The sequence below is a fragment of the Manis javanica genome, chromosome 16, assembly GCF_040802235.1.
Source record: "Manis javanica isolate MJ-LG chromosome 16, MJ_LKY, whole genome shotgun sequence".
NCBI lineage: Eukaryota > Metazoa > Chordata > Mammalia > Pholidota > Manidae > Manis > Manis javanica.
Window position 1 is genome coordinate 9,445,270 of NC_133171.1, and position 18,674 is coordinate 9,463,943.

The 18,674-nt window shown below is 44.2% G+C and overlaps 1 protein-coding gene across 6 annotated transcripts in view; it reads right to left on the minus strand.

The window, feature by feature from the left end:
- Positions 1 to 4,213: 4,213 nt before the first annotated feature.
- Positions 4,214 to 18,674, minus strand: part of CDYL (chromodomain Y like) — a 286,736-nt gene continuing 272,275 nt past the window's right edge. For all 6 annotated transcript variants that reach the window (XM_073224642.1, XM_073224643.1, XM_073224641.1 and 3 more), the window contains 2 exons: positions 6,696 to 6,839; positions 4,214 to 5,842 (listed from right to left, as the gene is read on the minus strand). In XM_073224642.1, the coding sequence (XP_073080743.1) occupies positions 5,684 to 5,842; positions 6,696 to 6,839 (303 nt within the window). In that variant the 3' untranslated portion in view covers positions 4,214 to 5,683. The remainder of the gene's footprint in view (positions 5,843 to 6,695; positions 6,840 to 18,674) is intronic.

Consider the following 18,674-nt stretch of genomic DNA (forward strand, 5'->3'; position numbering starts at 1 on the left):
TCCTGCAATATTACTGAACTTATTAATTCTAATTGGTTTTTTGTGTGTTTTAGCATTTTCTATATATTAATATCATGTTATCTGCAACTAGTTTTACTTCTTCCTCTACAATCTGGATGCCTTTTCTTTCTTTTTCTTGTCTAATTTTCTTGTCTTGGGTAGAGCCATCAGTACGATGTTGAATAGAAATGGCAGGAGCAAGTATCTGTCATGTTCCTGATTTTAGGGTGAAGGCTTTCAACTGCATCATTAAGTATAATGTTAACTGTGGGTTTTCACAGATGCCCTTATCAAGTTGAGGAAATTCCCTTCTATGGTAAGTGCTTGTTGAGTGTTTTTATTGTGATGGCTGTTGGATTTTTCAAATGCTTTTCCTACATTTACTGAGATCATCATGTGGTTTTATCCTTTATCAATTGGTACATTATATTAATTTTTGTATGTTAAAAAAAACTTGCTGGGATAAATCCCACTTGATTATGGTGAATAATTTTTCTATGGTGCTAGATTATTTTGTGGAGGATTTTTGCATCTACATTAGTAAGAGATATTGATCTATAGCTTTGTTTTTTTGTGATGTCTTTGCGTGGTTTTGGTATAAGGGTTATAGTGACCTCATAAATTAGAAAGTGTCCCTTCCTCTTCTGCAGTTTGGAAGCATTTGTAAAGGATTGTATTAATCCCTTTTCAAACATTTGATAGAATTCACTAATGAAACCCTTTGGCCCTGGGATTTTCTTTGTGAGAAGTCATCTGATTACTGATTCAGTCTCTTTACTTGTCATAGGTGTATTCAGGTTTTCTATTTCTTCTAGTGTCACTTTCAGTAGTTTGTGTTTTCCTAGGAATTAGCCCATCTCATGTAGCTTATCTAATTTGTTGGCATACAATTGCTCTTGTTTCCTTTTCTTTTTATATTCTCCATTTCACTTATTTCTGCTAATCTTTTTTTATTTTCTTCTTTCTGATTGCTGTGGGATTAGTTTGCTCTTCTTTTTCTAGTTTCTTAAAGTGGAAAAAAATGATCACCATGCTAACTCTAGTAGGTACTTACATGGCTTACAATGTTCAAGTTACTATTTTCTGGCAGATATTCTAGTTGTTCTATCCAGAGTATATGCAGGTGAAATAGGTGAGATGACTATATATATATATATGGTCTGTAGAGAGTAGACTTCCCAGTTTTAAAATACAATGGAAAGTCTGGGAAAATAGGAATTGGTGTTAAAATTCATTAGACCTTAGCTTTTACTTTTACAGATGTTTGTATTAAACAATTTGTCAGTCATCTAAGAACAGAATGTGGCTCTAAGATTATAAGGTTGGCTTTTAACTTTGAAATACTGCAGTTTTCTACGCTACCAAAAAAGTACCTTTTAAATCAATGTTCAAATGACGCAGTGCCATTTTTACCCAAGCATGTATTAGTCTGCATCTTCAGAGGTACTGCCAGAATGTTCCTCAGAGGACAGGAAGGAGTTTCCTGGAATACAGTGGGCCCTTCCCCTGTGGCCAAGTGGTGAGAGCATTTATTTCTAAATGCTGGCATTGTAAGAGCTCGGTGGGCTGGCCCAGGTCCTCCAGATGCAGAACTAGTTTGTTGCACATCAGAATTATCTGATATGTTCTTCCTCCACCTGAAAAAGGCCTGAGTCCTGAGCCACCAGGCATCCTTAAACCATCTACTTTGCCTGACTGCCCCACCGCTGCCATCCACAGAATCCTAGGCCCATGGGATGCCGGAATGGACTGGAGTCCTTCTGGACACCCTCCCGCCCATACCCACTCCCCAGCACAGACAAGCCACTTGTCCTGGATCAAACAGTCCAGATGCTTGGATCTCAACCCAGAGGTTGTTCATTTATCTGGTTTCTTGTGCAGCCAAGGGAGTGAGTTTTCAAAGCTCCAGGTGGTTCTACTGTGCAACAAAGTTTGATACCCACTGCTCTACATTACCTGGAACCAGTTTTCATCTCAATCTGATTTTGTCAAGAGAAGGTGTTGAGAAGGGAAGAGCAGTGGAGTGTGAGGGCATTGGCAGCTCCTGGGTGCCAGCTACTTACTGGCTGCATTAGAATGGCAAAGGTCACCAGGCCCCTCTGGGCCTGTTTCCTCATGTACAGTCAGGCACATGCAACATCGCAGACCCTCTCCCACTCTCAAGTTCTGGGCTTTATTCCAGGGCCTAAGGCCCATTGGAGGGCTTTTCCCTGCCCTGGGGAGGAGAGGGCTCCCCTGGCATGTTCTGGAAGCAGTAGAGTGTACTCTAGAAGAGGATGGCAAGGTTTGGGAGAAAATTAGTTACAGGATAGAAAGGTCAGTAATGGAGAGGTCATCAGATGGGCTAGCTGGACTGGGATTTGTGGGGAGCAGTGCAGAGCCCTGTGTTCTCAGGCTGTCCCTTACAAGATAGATGTGTGTCACTATTTTGTAGGTGCCAGTTCTCCTGCATCATGCACAATTTCCTTCCTTTGGACAAGTTTTAACATCTGTTCACACTAGTGCGAGTAAGTGATATACATGTGCGCTGGAGCGTCTGTGATGTGGCTGAAGGAGAGAGTTGGCCAAGGCGGCCACTGCTGGCCCTCTGAACTCCTGCTTTGCCAGCCCTGAGGCACTCTCATTCACTCCCAACAGGTGGACAGGAGTGGTGTGAACCGCCTCGCCAGTGGCTCTCCAGGTACTTACCTCCCCTTACACGGTGGGCATGCACTTCCCTCAAAGGTCTTCCAAAGTCAGGGTCCTTCTTATTTCTTGTCTTGCCAGGGATATCAGAAACTAAATCAGCCCACCATGATTCTTTTGAGAGCTCTCATTTTATAGTGATTATCCATTACTGGTATATGTTCTTAAAAATGAGTACCCTCAGGACACATCACAAGCTAGCACATGTTGTATTTAGAGCAGCGCGTAGTGCATATACCGCAGTGCAAGAGCCGGCTGTCATCGCTGCTGTGAGAGACCCAGGCCAGGAGGGGGCGGCCCTGGTCCCAGGCCTGAGAGGGGAGTGGTGCCCACTCTCCAGCCCTCTACTTGTGCTTCCCAGGGGCTGAGCAGGTTTGAATCCAGGAGCCAGGAAGCCCCAGCAAAGAGGATTTGGTAAGTAGATATTTTTTTGCACAGGTCCTTTTAAGCTTTTAAAAGCATCAATGGGTATTTTTGATTTAAGCTGTTTCTTAACATGCTTTTCTCACCTAAGATATATAAATATTTCATTTTTTTTTCAACAGCTGTGTGGCCATGGCATAATTATTGAACCCAGATCCTACTAACAAACATTTACATTGTTTCCACCTTTTCACTGTTAGGAACACCCTGAGGAGAATCCAACTGCATATATATCTTTATTCTCATATATGGTGTAACATGATCCTTATAAATGGAGGGGCTGGGTCCAGGGTTTTAATACTTGATGTTGTCGAATTCCCCTCTGAAGCTGAATTTAGACTTCCACCAATCTGAGAGATTGCATTTCCTGCTGAGACCCTCACCAACACTGTCACCCCTTCCTCCTAGGATGGTAGGATTCGTGAACCAGAAATGGAAAGATGGTTGAGTTTTACTTCAGAGGAGAGGAAGTGGCCCACATGGCTTGGAGAATGCTAAGTCCAGGATGATGGGATCAGACCCCTAATTTGAGGAAAACCCACTAAATTAGCTCCCTATTTGTAAACTCTAGAAAACAGACATTATGGAGTAGTTGCTAAAATATTGGTTTTGCTGCACTGACCTGGGCTGGAAGCCTGGTCCTACCCCTACGTGAAGTGTTTTACATTTCAGGTTCCTTGCCTATTAAGACAGGGATGAAAATATCTGCATTGCAGGTCTGGGTGGAGGAGTGAGTTACAACTATACTATACATACGCAGATTAAAAAACACCTCTTAAACTTGCTTAATACTGAATTAAAGAAGTTACAGATGCTCACATGTGGTATGAGATGAAGTTCAAAAACAGGCAGAACTCGGTAACATATCTTAGGAATATGCATCTTTGAAAGGGAAGAAGACCGACACAAAGTTGTGGACGTGGTCGCCGGGGCAGGGGCAGGCAGATGCGACCTGGGGAATGTTTGTCATTCTAGTTCCTCCCTTGGTGTCGTCACACAGGTGCTCCTTATTCTTTACACTGTACACAAGTTTCATGTCCATGTGCCCATTTCACAAAGATAAAAAACGTGAGAAACTTTAGAATTATCAGAGAAACATTTCAAGTGTGTTAAGAAATATTAGTTTTATTTAACCAGTTTTCACAGCTGAATATTTATTCTATAAAAACTTTACAGATTGTACAGTTTATATATAGTTCAAACTACTGAACGAAAAAGTAGGTCCCACGGATGCAAAAATACTGCACCAACCAATCCAAGGTAAAGGCAGATTTACATACTGTACAGCTCTCCACATGGCTGGGAGGTGGTCGGTTCTAAGTATAAACTTCAAAACTGTACAAAAATAAGGTTTTGATTTTATTTCATTCTTCATACATTCAATATGATTGCAAGCTCAGAAGCCTAACAACAGGCGTCTGTAATCAGGAATCAGTCCCCACTCCTGAAAGGAATGTGAATGTCTGTTTACACAGGGCCCTCGTGAACGCTACACTGTAATCAGTGTATCGTGCAGACATGAAAGTGTCTGAGACCAGGAACATTGAATGTCGAATATAAGGTAGTTCTTTTTTTTAAAAAGGAATTTCTGCATTTAATAGTGTGCCAAAAGAATTTTAACTTATTAAATAAAATATATTCTAAGTGAAACTAAAAATTACACTTTATAAACATAAAAATACTTTTTTTGGTGTAGTACATCAATATCTGCAAATAGAAAACCAAAACTGTATGTATATAAAGTAATATTTCTCGCCCAGGAACAAGAAGCACTTATGTAGTCATTTTTCAAAAAGGTCAGAAAAACTATTTAAAACCCACTAAGACTAACTTAGATACTCATATTCATACTTCAGCTGACTGATTCTCTAATACATCAAAACAAGCTTTCTTCAAGACAAGCAGTGGTTTCATGTTAACTGGGTAAGAACCAGACTTATTAAAAAAGAAGGAAGAATCAATTGATTTTTCAGTGTGAACCCTCAGGGTTCTTTAATTTGGGAGTACGTTCGTCAGTGGGTTTTTCATCAAAGACTTATCCTAAAAAGTAAGTTTTACTTTTGATTTAGAATTTCCCATCTCTGAGGTATTTGTACCTTTCTGGAGACAAAGATCTTCTGAATCTCTGTTTGGGACAGGGGAGGTGAGGCTGGCTAACAGCCTCTTTAGATTCTGTGTTACAGAAGGAAAAATAAGGAAAACGAACATTACAGACTTCTCTGCCACCCAAAACCAAAAACAGCAAAACACACTTTTCTTTTTTATACAGTACTAGCTAAAGATAACAAAAATTAGAGCTTCAAAGAGCAGTCTAGAGCTCGCCATTGTACTTCTACACTTGTAGGTGTATTAAGTATAAAATAATGACATTTGGATAAAGGAGCTTTGTAGTTACTTATTTTGAAGTTACAGTACTTAAAAACTCCTTGATAATAAATAACTTGGATGTTTCAAGTCCTGCTTCCAAGAGTGAACTAAGAGTGAACTTGGTTCAGGCTGAGAGGACGGAGCAGGGCACCGTGGCGCCCAGATGTCCTGCTCTACAACTCCAGCGTCACCACAGGAAGCCTGCCAATCAAAACTCATCGATTTTCCTCTGTAGGTATTTCAACATGGAGTCCATCCCTTGAGCGGAGCCCCAGATCTTCTTCAGGACTTCACACTCCCTCTCATTGGCCTGCTCCAACTCCATCTTCATGTTGCAGCGCACGAGGGATTTGGACTCCTCAAGCACCTGGACAGACAGCAGCAGTTAGGTGGTGTGTCTGGAAGCACTGGCTCCATTTCACCCCCAAAATTATGAACACCAGTTACCCAACTGCAGTATTTGCCTGTCAATAAAATGGCTACCAGACATCTTTTCATGATTCACATCAGGCCTAATAAATGAAGTACATTTCACACTAGACACTGGACAAATGCTCAGCCTCAAAATACCCGTTAGGCTGTGACCAGGGAGAACTGTGCCACCTCCACCTCCACCCTCTTCCTTCAGGACCAGCCTCGGCCCCACGCTGTTGCCTTGGCAAGTGTGCACCCCTGACCTGGACATCAACTTTTGGGATGCTCAATGCAACCTCTGAGAGGCCTGTGGAGGGGATTTACTGACCAGAATTTAATTTTAATAATGAGGGTTGTTATGTGTGGGATAGTTTAGATGGGAGTTAATCAGTTAATATTTCACCCTATAATTTGCTGAACACAATTTTGTTTGAAGACTGAATATTATTCTGCACATTCAAACAAAAACTTAGGTTTGGTGTGGGGGGTAGGGGAAGAGAAACATGATTATATGAAAGGGCACTGAAAACAGTAAAGAACTATATATATGTTGTTTTGAAACACTTTTAGAGGACATTTTAAAATCAGTAAATCTCAGATTGCAATGCATTCCTTTAATTCTGGGGCATTTACAAAGGGAAGATGAGCAGGTCGGGGGCCTGACACACAGCACAGCTCCCATTAGCCTTTCCAGGATGAGGCTGAGCTGCGAGCAGGGGGCAGGATGCTGGAAGTGTGTTCAGTGTGTGGGCTCTCTGCAAGAAAAGGGGACACTAAACATATGCAAGAAAATGAGTTCCACGTACAACGGGATTACATGAGGCAAGCTCCTTAATGCGAACCATGACTTCCTGGGTGAAGGTCCCGGGCCAGAACACCTGCGAGACCAGGCCTTTGCCACACGCCTCCTGTGCGGTCAGCTTCCGCCCACTGAGCAACATTTCATTTGCCTGAAAAGAAGAGTTGACACTGACATGAATAGGATGGGAGGCAGGCAGAGAAGACCCACCCCCAAAATCCATCCCTCAAACTCCAACCAAGGTGGTTGAACTCCGTCTGAACACGGAGGCCCCAGCAGGGATGCAGCATGCATTTCCCCTGGAGTTGCCCCTCCTCCCACATGCCCTGCTGGGCCCAGCCGGAGCACTCTGTTTTGGAGCCGGCACTGAGAATCAACCCTGCAGGGCACAGTCAACGCATGACAAGTAATGCACTGGGCAGGGATTTAAGAAAAAGAATGCAAAATGCTTATTTAATGATGTAATACAGAATCACAGGGACTTAACCAAGAAATCTAATTTTGAGGTCTGTTTGTTGTTGTACTGCAATCTGCTTAGGAGGGTCTGACTATAGTTACTTCACATGACTCAAGGAGACAGTCAACCTTTGTTTTGTTTTAAAAACACACATACATAGAGCGAACATGGCCACAGGGAAACCTCACTGACATGGCCTCAGAGGCCTGCAGGCGGAGCTCTCCTGCTCACTGCTCCTGGTCATTTGCAGACCCACCCCCACCAAAAGGAAGAATGAAGGTTTCTTCCTCAGGTAACAGCTCAGCCAATGGGAGACCATTAAAACTCAGCCAATAAGCAGCCACAACACGTGACTCCTAGTTTCCTTCAATAGACTTTTTGCTTAGAACAGTGCCCCTACCCTCTTCCTTTATAAAAGAGCTATGCTGCGCATTGTTCTTGACTTGCCTGAACATTTGACATAGCTTGTTTGTCCTGAATTACAATTCTCTCCTGCTCCTGAATAAGCTCAGTTTTCTGGTAAAGTAACTGAGAACTTTATTTTTGGTTAAATATTTATTTACATGTATATATAGACTTGATTTTAACTGTCCTGGATTCTACATCACTTTCACGGTCTCAATGTACAGGGATTTTTTTTTTATTTTGGTATCAATAATCTACAATTACAGAAAGAACATTATGTTTACTAGGTTCCCCCTTCAACAAGTCCCTCCCACACCCCCCTTCACAGTCACTGTCCATCTGCGTAGTAAGATGCTGTAAAATCACTACTTGTCTTCCCTGTGTTGCACAGCCCTCTCGGTGCCACCCCCACACTATACCTGCTAATCCTAATGCCCTCTTTCTTTTCCCCCCGCATTTATCCCTCCCTTCCCACCCATCCTCCCCAGTTCCTTTCTCTTTGGTAACTATTAGTCCATTCTTGGGTTCTGTGATTCTGCTGCTGTTTTGTTCCTTCAGTTTTCCTTTGTTCTTATACTCCACATATGAGTGAAATCATTTGGTACTTGTCTTTCTCTGCCTGGCTTATTTCACTGAGCATAATACCCTCTAGCTCCATCCACGTTGTTGCGACTGGTAGGATCTGTTTTTTTCTTACAGCTGCATAATATTCCATTGTGTATACGTACCACATCTTCTTTATCCATTCATCTACTGATGGACATTTAGGTTGCTTCCATATCTTGGCTATTGTAAATAGTGCAGTGATAAACATAGGGGTGCATCTTTTTCAAACTGGAGTGCTGCATTCTTAGGGTAAATTCCTAGAAGAGGAATTCCTAGGTCAAATGGTATTTCTATTTTGAGCATTCTGAGGAACCTCCATACTGCTTTCCAGAATGGTTGAACTAGTTTACATTCCCACCAGCATTGTAGGAGGGTTCCCCTTTCTCCACAACTTTGCCAACATTTGTTGTTGTTTGTCTTTTCGATGATGGTGATCCTTACTGGTGTGAGGTGATATCTCATTGTGGTTTTAATTTGCATTTCTCTGATGATTAGTGATGTGGAGCATCTTTTCATGTGCCTGTTGGCCATCTGGATTTCTTCTTTAGAGAACTGTCTATTCAGCTCCTCTGTCCATTTTTTAACTGGATTATTTGCTTTTTGTTTGTTGAGGCATGTGAGCTCTTTATATATTTTGCTGTACAGAAGCTTCTTAGCTTGATATAGTCCCACTTGTTCATTTTGGCCTTTGTTTCCCTTGTCCGGGAGATATGTTCATGAAGAAGTCACTCATGTTTATGTCCATGAGATTTCTGCCTATATTTTTTTCTAAGAGTTTTAAGGTTTCATGACTTACATTCAGGTCTTTGATCCATTTCGAATTTACTTTTGTGTATGGGGTTAGACAGTGATCCAGTTTCATTCTCTTACACGTAGCTGTCCAGTATTGCCAGCACCATCTGTTGAAGAGACTGACATTTCCCCATTGTATGTCCATGGCTCCATTATTGTATATTAATTGACCATATATGTTTGGGTTAATGTCTGAAGTCTCTATTCTGTTCCGCTGGTCTGTGGCTCTGTTCTTGTGCCAGTACCAAACTGTCTTGATTACTGTGGCTTTGTAGTAGAGCTTGACGTTGGGAAGCAAGATTCCCCCCTGCTTTATTCTTCCTTCTCAGGATTGCTTTGGCTATTCAGGGTCTTTGACGGTTCCATATGAATTTTTGGACTATTTGTTTCAGTTCATTGAAGAATGCTGTTGGTAATTTGATAGGAATTGCATCAAATCTGTATATTGCTTTGGGCAGGATGGCCATTTTGATGATATTAATTCTTCCTAGCCACGAGCATGGGATGAGTTTCCATTTGTTAGTGACCTCTTTAATTTCTCTTAAGAGTGTCTTGTAGTTTTCAGGGTATATGTCTTTCACTTCCTTGGTTAGGTTTATTCCTAGGTATTTTATTCTTTTTGATGCTATTGTGAATGGAATTGCTTTCCCGATTTCTCTTTCTATTAGTTCATTGTTAGTGTATAGGAAAGCTACAGATTTCTGTGTGTTAATTTTGTATCCTGCAACTTTGCTGAATTCCGATAGTAGTTATAATAGTTTCGCAGTGGAGTCTTTAGGGTTTTTTATGTACAATATCATGTCATCTTCAAATAGTGACAGTTTGACTTCTTCTTTACCAATCTGGATTTCTTGTATTTCTTTGTTCTGTCTGATTGCCGTGGCTAGGACGTCCAGTACCACGTTGAATAACAGTGGGGAGAGTGGGCATCCCTGTCTTGTGCCTGATCTCACAGGAAACGGTTTCAGCCTCTTGCTGTTCAGTATGATGTTACCTGTGGGTTTATCATACATGGCCTTTATTATGTTGAGGTACTTGCCCTCTATGCCCATTTTGTTGAGAGTTTTTACCATGAATGGATGTTGAATTTTGTTGAATGTTTTTTCAGCATCTATGGAGATGATCATGTGGTTTTTGTCCTTCTTTTTGTTGATGTGGTGGATGATGTTGATGGATTTTCGAATGTTGTACCATCCTTGCATCCCTGGATTGAATCCCACTTGGTCATGGTGTATGATCCTCTTGATGTATTTTTGAATTCGGTTTGCTAATATTTTGTTGAGTATTTTTGCATCTACGGTCATCAGGGTTATTGGTCTGTAATTTTCTTTTTTGGTGGGGTCTTTGCCTGGTTTTGGTATTCGGGTGATGTTGGCTTCATAGAATGAGTTTGGGAGTATTCCCTCCTCTTCTATTTTTTGGAAAACTTTAAGGAGAATGGGTGTTATGTCTTCTCTGTATGTATGATAAAATTCCGAGGTAAATCCATCTGGCCCGGGGGTTTTGTTCTTGGGTAGTTTTTTGATTACCTCTTTAATTTCATTGCTGGTAACTGGTCTGTTTAGATTTTGTTTCTTTCTGGGTGATTCTTGGAAGGTTGTATTTTTTCAGGAAGTTGTCCATTTCTCCTAGGTTTTCCAGTTTGTTAGCATATAAGTTTTCATAGTATTCTCTAATAATTCTTTGTATTTCTGTGGGGTTGGTCGTGATTTTTCCTTTCTCGTTTATGATTCTGTTGATGTGTGTTGACTATCTTTTTCTCTTAATAAGTCTGGCTAGAGGCTTATCTATTTTGTTTATTTTCTTGAGGAACCAGCTCTTGGTTTCATTGATTTTTTCTATTGTTTTATTCCTCTCAATTTTATTTATTTTTTCTCTGATCTTTATTATATCCCTCCGTCTGCTGACCTTAGGCCTCATTTGTTCTTCTTTTTCCAATTTCGATAACTATGACATTAGACTATTCATTTGGGATTGTTCTTCCTTCTTTAAATATGCCTGGTTTGCTATATACTTTCCTCTTAAGACTGCTTTTGCTGCGTCCCATAGAAGTTGGGGCTTTGTGCTGTTGTTGTCATTTGTTTCCATATATTACTGGATCTCCATTTTAGTTTGGTCATTGATCCATTGATTATCCTAGGAGCATGTTGTTAAGCCTCCATGTGTTTGTGAGCCTTTTTACTTTCTTTGTACAATTTATTTCTAGTTTTATACCTTTGTGGTCTGAAAAGTTGGTTGGTAGGATTTCAATCTTTTGGAATTTACTGAGGTTCTTTTTGTGGCCTAGTATGTGGTCTATTCTGGAGAATGTACACATCTGAAGAATGTGTATCCTGTTGCTTTTGGGTGTAGAGTTCTGTAGATGTCTATTAGGTCCATCTGTTCTAGTGTGTTGTTCAGTGCCTCTGTGTCTTTACTTATTTTCTGTCTGGTGGATCTGTCCTTTGGAGTGAGTCGTATGTTAAAGTCTCCCAAAATGAATGCATTGCATTCTATTTTCTCCTTTAATTCTGTTAGTATTTGTTTCACACATCTTGGTGCTCCTGTATTGGGTGCATATATGTTTATAATGGTTATATCCTCTTGTTGGACTGAGCCCTTTATCATTATGTAATGTCCTTCTTTATCTCTCATTACTTTCTTCATTTAGAAGTCTATTTTGTCTGATACTAGTATTGCAACACCTGCTTTTTTCTCTCTGTTGTTTGCATGGAATATCTTTCTCCATCCCTTGACTTTTAATCTGTGCATGTCTTTGGGTTTGAGGTGAGTCTCTTGTAAGCAGCATATAGATGGGTTTTGCTTTTTTAACCATTCTATTACTCTGTGTCTTTTGATTGGTGCATTCAGTCCATTTACATTTAGGGTGATTATTGAAAGATATGTACTTATTGCCATTGCAGGCTTTAGATTTGTGGTTACCAAAGGTTCTAGGTTAGCTTGTTTACTACCTTACTGTCTGACCTCACTCGCTTATTGAGCTGTTAAAAACACAGTCTGATGATTATTTCTTTCCCTTCTTTTTCCTCCTCCTCCATTCTTCATATGTTGGGTGTTTTGTTCTGTGCTCTTTTTAGGAGTGCTCCCATCTAGAGCAGTCCCTCTGAGATACCCTTTAGAGGTGGTTTGTGGGAAGGAAATTCCCTCAACTTTTGCTTGTCTGGGAATTGTTTAATCCCTCCTTCATATTTAAATGATAATCATGCTGGATACAGTATCCTTGGTTCAAGGCCCTTCTGTTTCATTGCATTAAATATATCATGCCATTCTCTTCTGGCCTGTAAGGTTTCTGTTGAGAAGTCTGATGATAGCCTGATGGGTTTTCCTTTGTAGGTGACCTTTTTACTCTCTCTGGCTGCCTTTAATACTCTGTCCTTGTCCTCGATCTTTGCCATTTTAATTATTATGTGTCTTGGTGTTGTCCTCTTTGGTTCCCATCTCTCGGGAATTGTGTGTGCCTCCGTACTCTGAGCAACTATTTCCTCCCCCAGTTTGGGGAAGTTCTCAGCAAGTATTTCTTCAAGGACACTTTCTATCCCTTTTTCTCTCTCTTCTTCCTCTGGTACCCCTATAATGCGGATATTGTTCCTTTTAGATTGGTCACACAGTTCTCTTAATATTGTTTAATTCCTGGAGATCCTTTTATCTCTCTGCATCAGCTTCTATGCGTTCCTGTTGTCTGATTTCTATTCCATCAATGACCTCTTGCATCTTATCCATTCTGCTTATAAATCCTTCCAGAGTTTGTTTCACTTCTGTAATCTCCCTCTGGACGTCTGTAATCTCCCTCCGGACTTCATCCCTTAGCTCTTGCATATTTCTCTGCAGCTCTGTCAGCATGTTAATGATTTTTATTTTGAATTTTTTTTCAGGGAGACTGGTTAGGTCTGCCTCTGCAGATCCTTTCTCAGGTGTAACTATCTTGGACTGCACCAGATTTTTTTGCCTTTTCATGGTGATAGCAGTGGCTGTAGGCAGGTTGTGGGTGCGTCAGCTGGGAGAAGAAAGTCCTTTCCTGCTTGCTGGATGCCCTGCCCTTCTCCGCTGCCTGCGATAGTTACCTGTACTCCTGGAGCAGCCACCAGGTTAGTCCCCTAAGCTGCTGTGGGTGGGGTGTCTGTCAGAGCAGCGCGGAGCCCTGCAGGAAGTGGCAGGCATGCCAGGTGCGCTCCTCCGTGCTAGCGGCGACCCTGCTGGGCAGCTGTGTGGCAGCAGTGGCCTTTGGGTCTGGCCCGGGCGGCTGTGTGTTGGGCTGGGATTCTGATCGGCTGCAGGGAGTGCACCTGCTCCCTCTGGCTCCGCTGCAGGTGCGCGTGGGGCTTTTCTATGCAGGCTTCTATGGGTTCCTCTGGCTTCACTGCCGCCAGTGCACGCGAGCTGCGCCCGGGATGTTTGGTTGCACCCCAGCGCGTGTGGCTACTCTCTTGCTGCTGGGCCCGTGTGTCGGGGTCCGCGCCAGTTGGGGGAATGACTGGCAGGGTGCTTAGTGCCATGAGGGGCTTCAGAGCTGCACTGCCTCCGTTTAGGGCGCCTAAGTTTCCCCGGTATTCCCAGCTGCCAGGACAACTTCGTCCAGCTATGGGGTTTCTGTCTCTTTAAGACTGGCAGAAAGCACTCGCTTTTCTTTTGTCTCAGGGGCGCTGGTTGCGGGGACCTGCCCACAGGTTTTGCTTTTCTGTTTCTCTAATATCCAGCACCCCGTGCACCTTGTGTCTGCATTCTGGGTCCGTATTTCTAGAGCTGGTTTTTTAGCAGTCCTTGGCTTTCACTCCCTCCCCGTTCTGACTCCTTTCTTCTCACTGGGTTTTGGGGTGGGGCAGCGTTCGGGTCCTGCCTGGCCGTGGCTTGTATCTTACCCCCTTCATGTGATGCTGAGTTCTTGAAGATGTAGATATATCCTGGCTGTTGTACTGCATCCACTGGTGTCTCTTTTAGGAATAGTTGTATTTATTGTGTTTTCGTAAATATATATGTTTTGGGGAGGAGATTTCCTCTGAACTACTCATGCTGCCATCTTCCAGTAATCTGTATAGGGATTTTTATCTCATTCAAATGACAGGTTCACAGATGCTATAATAAGGTGAAAAGGGAAGAATATATGACAAAAGAAACTCAACACTATTCTGATGTGATAATTTCTTGTCTGTAGTTTATCTTGCATAGTTAACCTTCCTGAAGACTTTGATTGACACGAAGAAGCTTCTGGGGCTCAGGCAAAACACACTTTCCGTAGGTGACCTCCTTATCCAAAGAGGTAAACCACTGTTATGAAATGGCCTTATAATCGAAGATCTCAGTTGACTGTACCTATGTACTTCCCATAAATGCAAGATGGTTTATTGCATGTGAAATGCAAAGCCTGGCAAGCACACAAATAAGAAAGTTGGCAAAGCAAGTGCCTGTGGCTGATCACTGCCTCTGCCATACGGGTGGAGGGTGGAAAACGGCTGGAGAACCAAGTCCCCATGGAAGGACTGCAAGGTTAACACTCACCACTTGCGCTGGTTCCCAAAGCCTGTTTTTGAGCCAATCACAGATATAGTGTGAGTGTCGGGAGAGTATGGAGATTTCTACAAAACCCCTGAACAGCCTTTTCTCAGCAGAAAGGTCTAAAATAAACAATGGTTTCAGAAGTTTGACTTGCCCTTCCTGTTAAGACAGTTCTTCTAAAGGAAGACCCAAATGCAAGGAGAAGGGCTGACGGAGGTTCCTGATGAGCTGGCTTAGTGGGAAGTGCTCTGTGGTAGCTCAGAATTTTCTATACCTAGTTTGTTTCTTTCACTCTCAGCATACAGTGAAGACAATATACAACTGAATCAGTTCTGCATCAAGTATGTCCTCACGACCAACTTGAACCACAGGCCTCAGCTCAGGTAGCGCTCACTGCATGTTGCTTCTCTGGCCCCTCCGTGGGGCCCTCTGCCCTCCCATCACTTTGCATGTTATTTGATGCCATCTGGAGGTCATTTATCCCCATATCACTGTTTTCTCCCCTCCTGTGTGTCTCTCATTTCCTTTTCTGCATCTCTCAGGCCTGTGCCAGCACCAGCCAACAGCCTCCAGAAACAACCCTCTCTCCAGGCAGTGAGCAGCCCACCTTCCTCCTTTCAGAGCCTGGCCAGCTCCCTGCCTGTTGCCACTGGAGATTCTCTTCCTACTTAGTTTCTCTATTCCAGATGGTTGGCTGAGCAGGGCAAAGAAGAGCATTTCTGGATTTACCCAAAACCATGGATGGTGGGACTGACTTGAGGTTGCTAACATTTTCCCATGTAAGACTAGCCAATGAGTTGGTTTCAATTATAGTCATCAAATAAAACCTAAGAAAAATTTCCCTAGTAAGATTAGTAGGATTAAATACACTCAATCTGAGTATGTTCTCAAACATGCAATTTCCAGTATTTTGGTTTCTAACTTCTACCCAAATAAGAGATTTGTAAATATATGGTTATGGAGACATTTATCAGCTGCCCTTTTGTTCCAAGATGATCAACTGAACAATGGACTACATGTAGGCAACCCACAAAAAGACCTAATGTGGCCAAACCGTCCAACTGCTTTCATAGTGTAACTATCCAGAAAAATGAAAAATGCCAGACTTAAGTGGAGACCTCATTTTGTTCAGCCCAAGTGCTTACATTAAGAGGTGTGGTGAGGAGCTGCTCATCTTGGGTGGGAGGGATCGGGGAGGCCTACCATCAAGGGGGCAGCGGCTCTGCCACACAGTCCCCGGTGCTGGTCTCTGAACTCCCCAGAGGGGCCACCTCAGGGTGACAAGGCATCAGCCATTCATGGGGCACTTCTCTACTGTCATGCCAGCAGGACTAAGAGCTGCCAGGTTATAAATGGGAGCCTGTGTCCCTCAGCTTTGTGCTCCCCTCAACTGAGGCCCCTCAGTGTCCATCACTTGTGACACTTCCTCTGCATAGGTACAGGCTCATGGGCAGGTCCTGGAGACGGGCTGTGACTTTGTGTCTGGCACACAGCAGGCACCCCGCACATGTTCCCTGGGGACCGCTAACCTATATGCTCCTAAGCTAACTTCCACAGCTGGTCCCTGCAGCTTAGCTCCGAGGATCTCTACCCCTGCAAGAAAAGGATAAACACTCAGCTTGTTTAATCTGTATGTTTTTCTTAATATTGGGGTCATGATCCATTTTTCGCTTGTCCTCCTTGCAGAATTTTGTGTATACCATGTGGGGAGAAGCAGACTGGTTCTTGCCTTCCCCTGGGGTGAATGCTCCTGCACCCCACAAGCTCCCAAAAGGAAGCACACCGTTTGGGCTAGTGGTTTCAGTGAGTCGTTGCACTATGACCCTCAACACTCACTCACTTCCTGTACAGAGGTTTCTGTCAAACACTGCTCAGAAAGGCAGGCTTCACATGGTGTGAGATTTCAGCTCTCTGCTCTTGCTTTAGAGCAGGGTTTCTCAACTGGGCATGAAAGACACTCCAGGCGGGAGGACCCTTTGGTGTGGGGGCCGTCCTGTGAGTTGTAGGAGGCTGGGCTGCACCCCTGGCCTCTACCAACTAGCATCTCCCCAGATGTAACAACCAAAAGCCTCCAGACACTGCCACACGTCCCTAGGGGTTGGGGGTGGGGGCAAAACTGCCCTGGTTGAGAACTGCTGCTCAAGGTGCACCAGGATGTCATAGGGAGAAGCAAAAAGGGACCATCAGGACTTGTCCAGTGGGGAGAAATACAACTGACTGGAGAGCAGGCATCTGTTGTGTAACACCTTCAGGCTATCTGTGGAAACTGGAACTTTCTGAGCACAGCAGACTAAGACCTCCAACCTTGACCATCATTTGGCCCAAGGACTCCACTTCCAAAATGTCTGTCCAAAATGTATTTAAATGTCAAATTTGCTAGGCGTTTTCCCCATATGCTCTTCCTATGTACCTGCATTTACATCAGACATCTGCTTAGATCCTATAATGTAAGAGCACGGAGTCCCTATTATTTCATTTTTCTCTTAGTAATGACTCAACATGAGCTTGCAAGGACTTTACTGATATAATGAGTCTTTACTGCCAGAACAGTAGTAACTGTGAGGAAACAATCTATTTTACAGTAATTACTCAAAATAAATTTAAAGTAATTTTCTTGATAATGACTCTTACCTTCCAGAATCAGCTAGTGACTATTAGGTGGGTACAGCATGGTGACATGAGAGGACTTGGATGCACCCCCACTTCTTTATCAGTAAAACACAGGGTGCCACCTTGAGATGGACAGATATGCCATCTTGACGGGTCCCAAGAAGCACTCACTGCCCAGCTGTGGGGAGTGCTGTCAGCAGGCAACTGCTGAGAGAGCTCCCAGGGCAGCCTCCCCACACAGGCTCTGCCCCGGGGCTGCCACAGGGAATGGCCACACGGGGTGGTGCGGCACCACAGCCCACCTGCGCCTTCTCTGCCTATCCTGCCTCCTCCCCACCTCACCACAGATGCTGATGCTGTGTCCTCTGCATGGAAATCCATCTCAGACTCTGCTACCAAGAAACTAACTTGTGACAGGTGGGAATGGGGAGGAAGTGGTGATGAGAGGGATTTTGGAGCAGGATAGCTCCCCAACTGGGCGGCAATGATGCCTCACCAGCTAGATGGAGCCCCCACAGCATCCAGCACAGGGCAGGCCATGCACTGAAAACTCTCCTGGTGACAGCACAGTATTTGCCAGTTGCCACTGATTCAAGTAGAGGGGCTCCTGGGTAACAAGAAGGCAGAGAGGCCAGACCACATCCAGGACTTACTGCCAGCGTGGCCAAGCTCCAGACAAGGTTAATCACCCCCAAGGAAGGTCTGTTGGGCTGTGTGGGGAAGGGGGAAGAGGACAAGACTCTTAAACTTGGCAGTGGGAACTTTAGGCGGATGCCCCCCAGCTCTGAACCTCAGACTCCTTGAGCCTGGAGCACCAGCCCACCTGTCCCTGATAAGAACCAGTGCTGCCCTTTTACTTGGAGACAATGGAAAGGTCTTTCCCAGCTTTAATCCTGCCCCACCTCCTGTCCTGCCACCAGGTTTAGTGACCTGTCTCCTCTCTCAAAGGAGCTGTAAGACCAGCCAGAATGTGCTGTGGGGGCTGGGAGAGGGCACGAGGGCCAAGTCCATAGGGTGTGTGACATGGAGCCAGGCCACACGGGTGGGCAGGACCTCACTATTGGACTGGCTTCTGGAAGCATGGGGAAGTGGCGGCCCAGGCTGAGCGCAGCTGAAACACCAGAAGAGCCACAGCCGGCAGGGGAGGGGTGAGATGAGATGCCTGGAGGGGCTTGTGGCAAATGTCAGAGATGGTCACAGCGCAGGCCCTGGGGCTCTGGACCAAGGTGTGATGTCCTCAGCAGACAGGCACATGCCTTTTAAAAACAATTCCAGAGTGCTTACTGAGCGCAGGTAGAGGCAGAGAACCTGGCCATGGGACAGCGAATGACCAAATTTTGGTAACGTCCATGCTGAGCCGAGCTCCTCCAGGCCCCTGGGGCACAGGGCCAGTGGCAGGCGCGCTGCTGGCTCAGGCAAAAACACCCAAGGGTCCAGGCGAGCAGTATGAGCGGGCAGCCCAGACCCATCTCCCCCACCGCTCTCCCAGCACCACCTCCTCACACCAGAGCCATGCGGGGCCCCTGGGTGGGCCTGGCTTGTGGCGGGCTGGCTCAGGGTGTGGGTGGGCAAGCTGCTATGTGGACATCAACTTCACAGGAGCCTCCCAGCAGCGCTCGGAAAGAC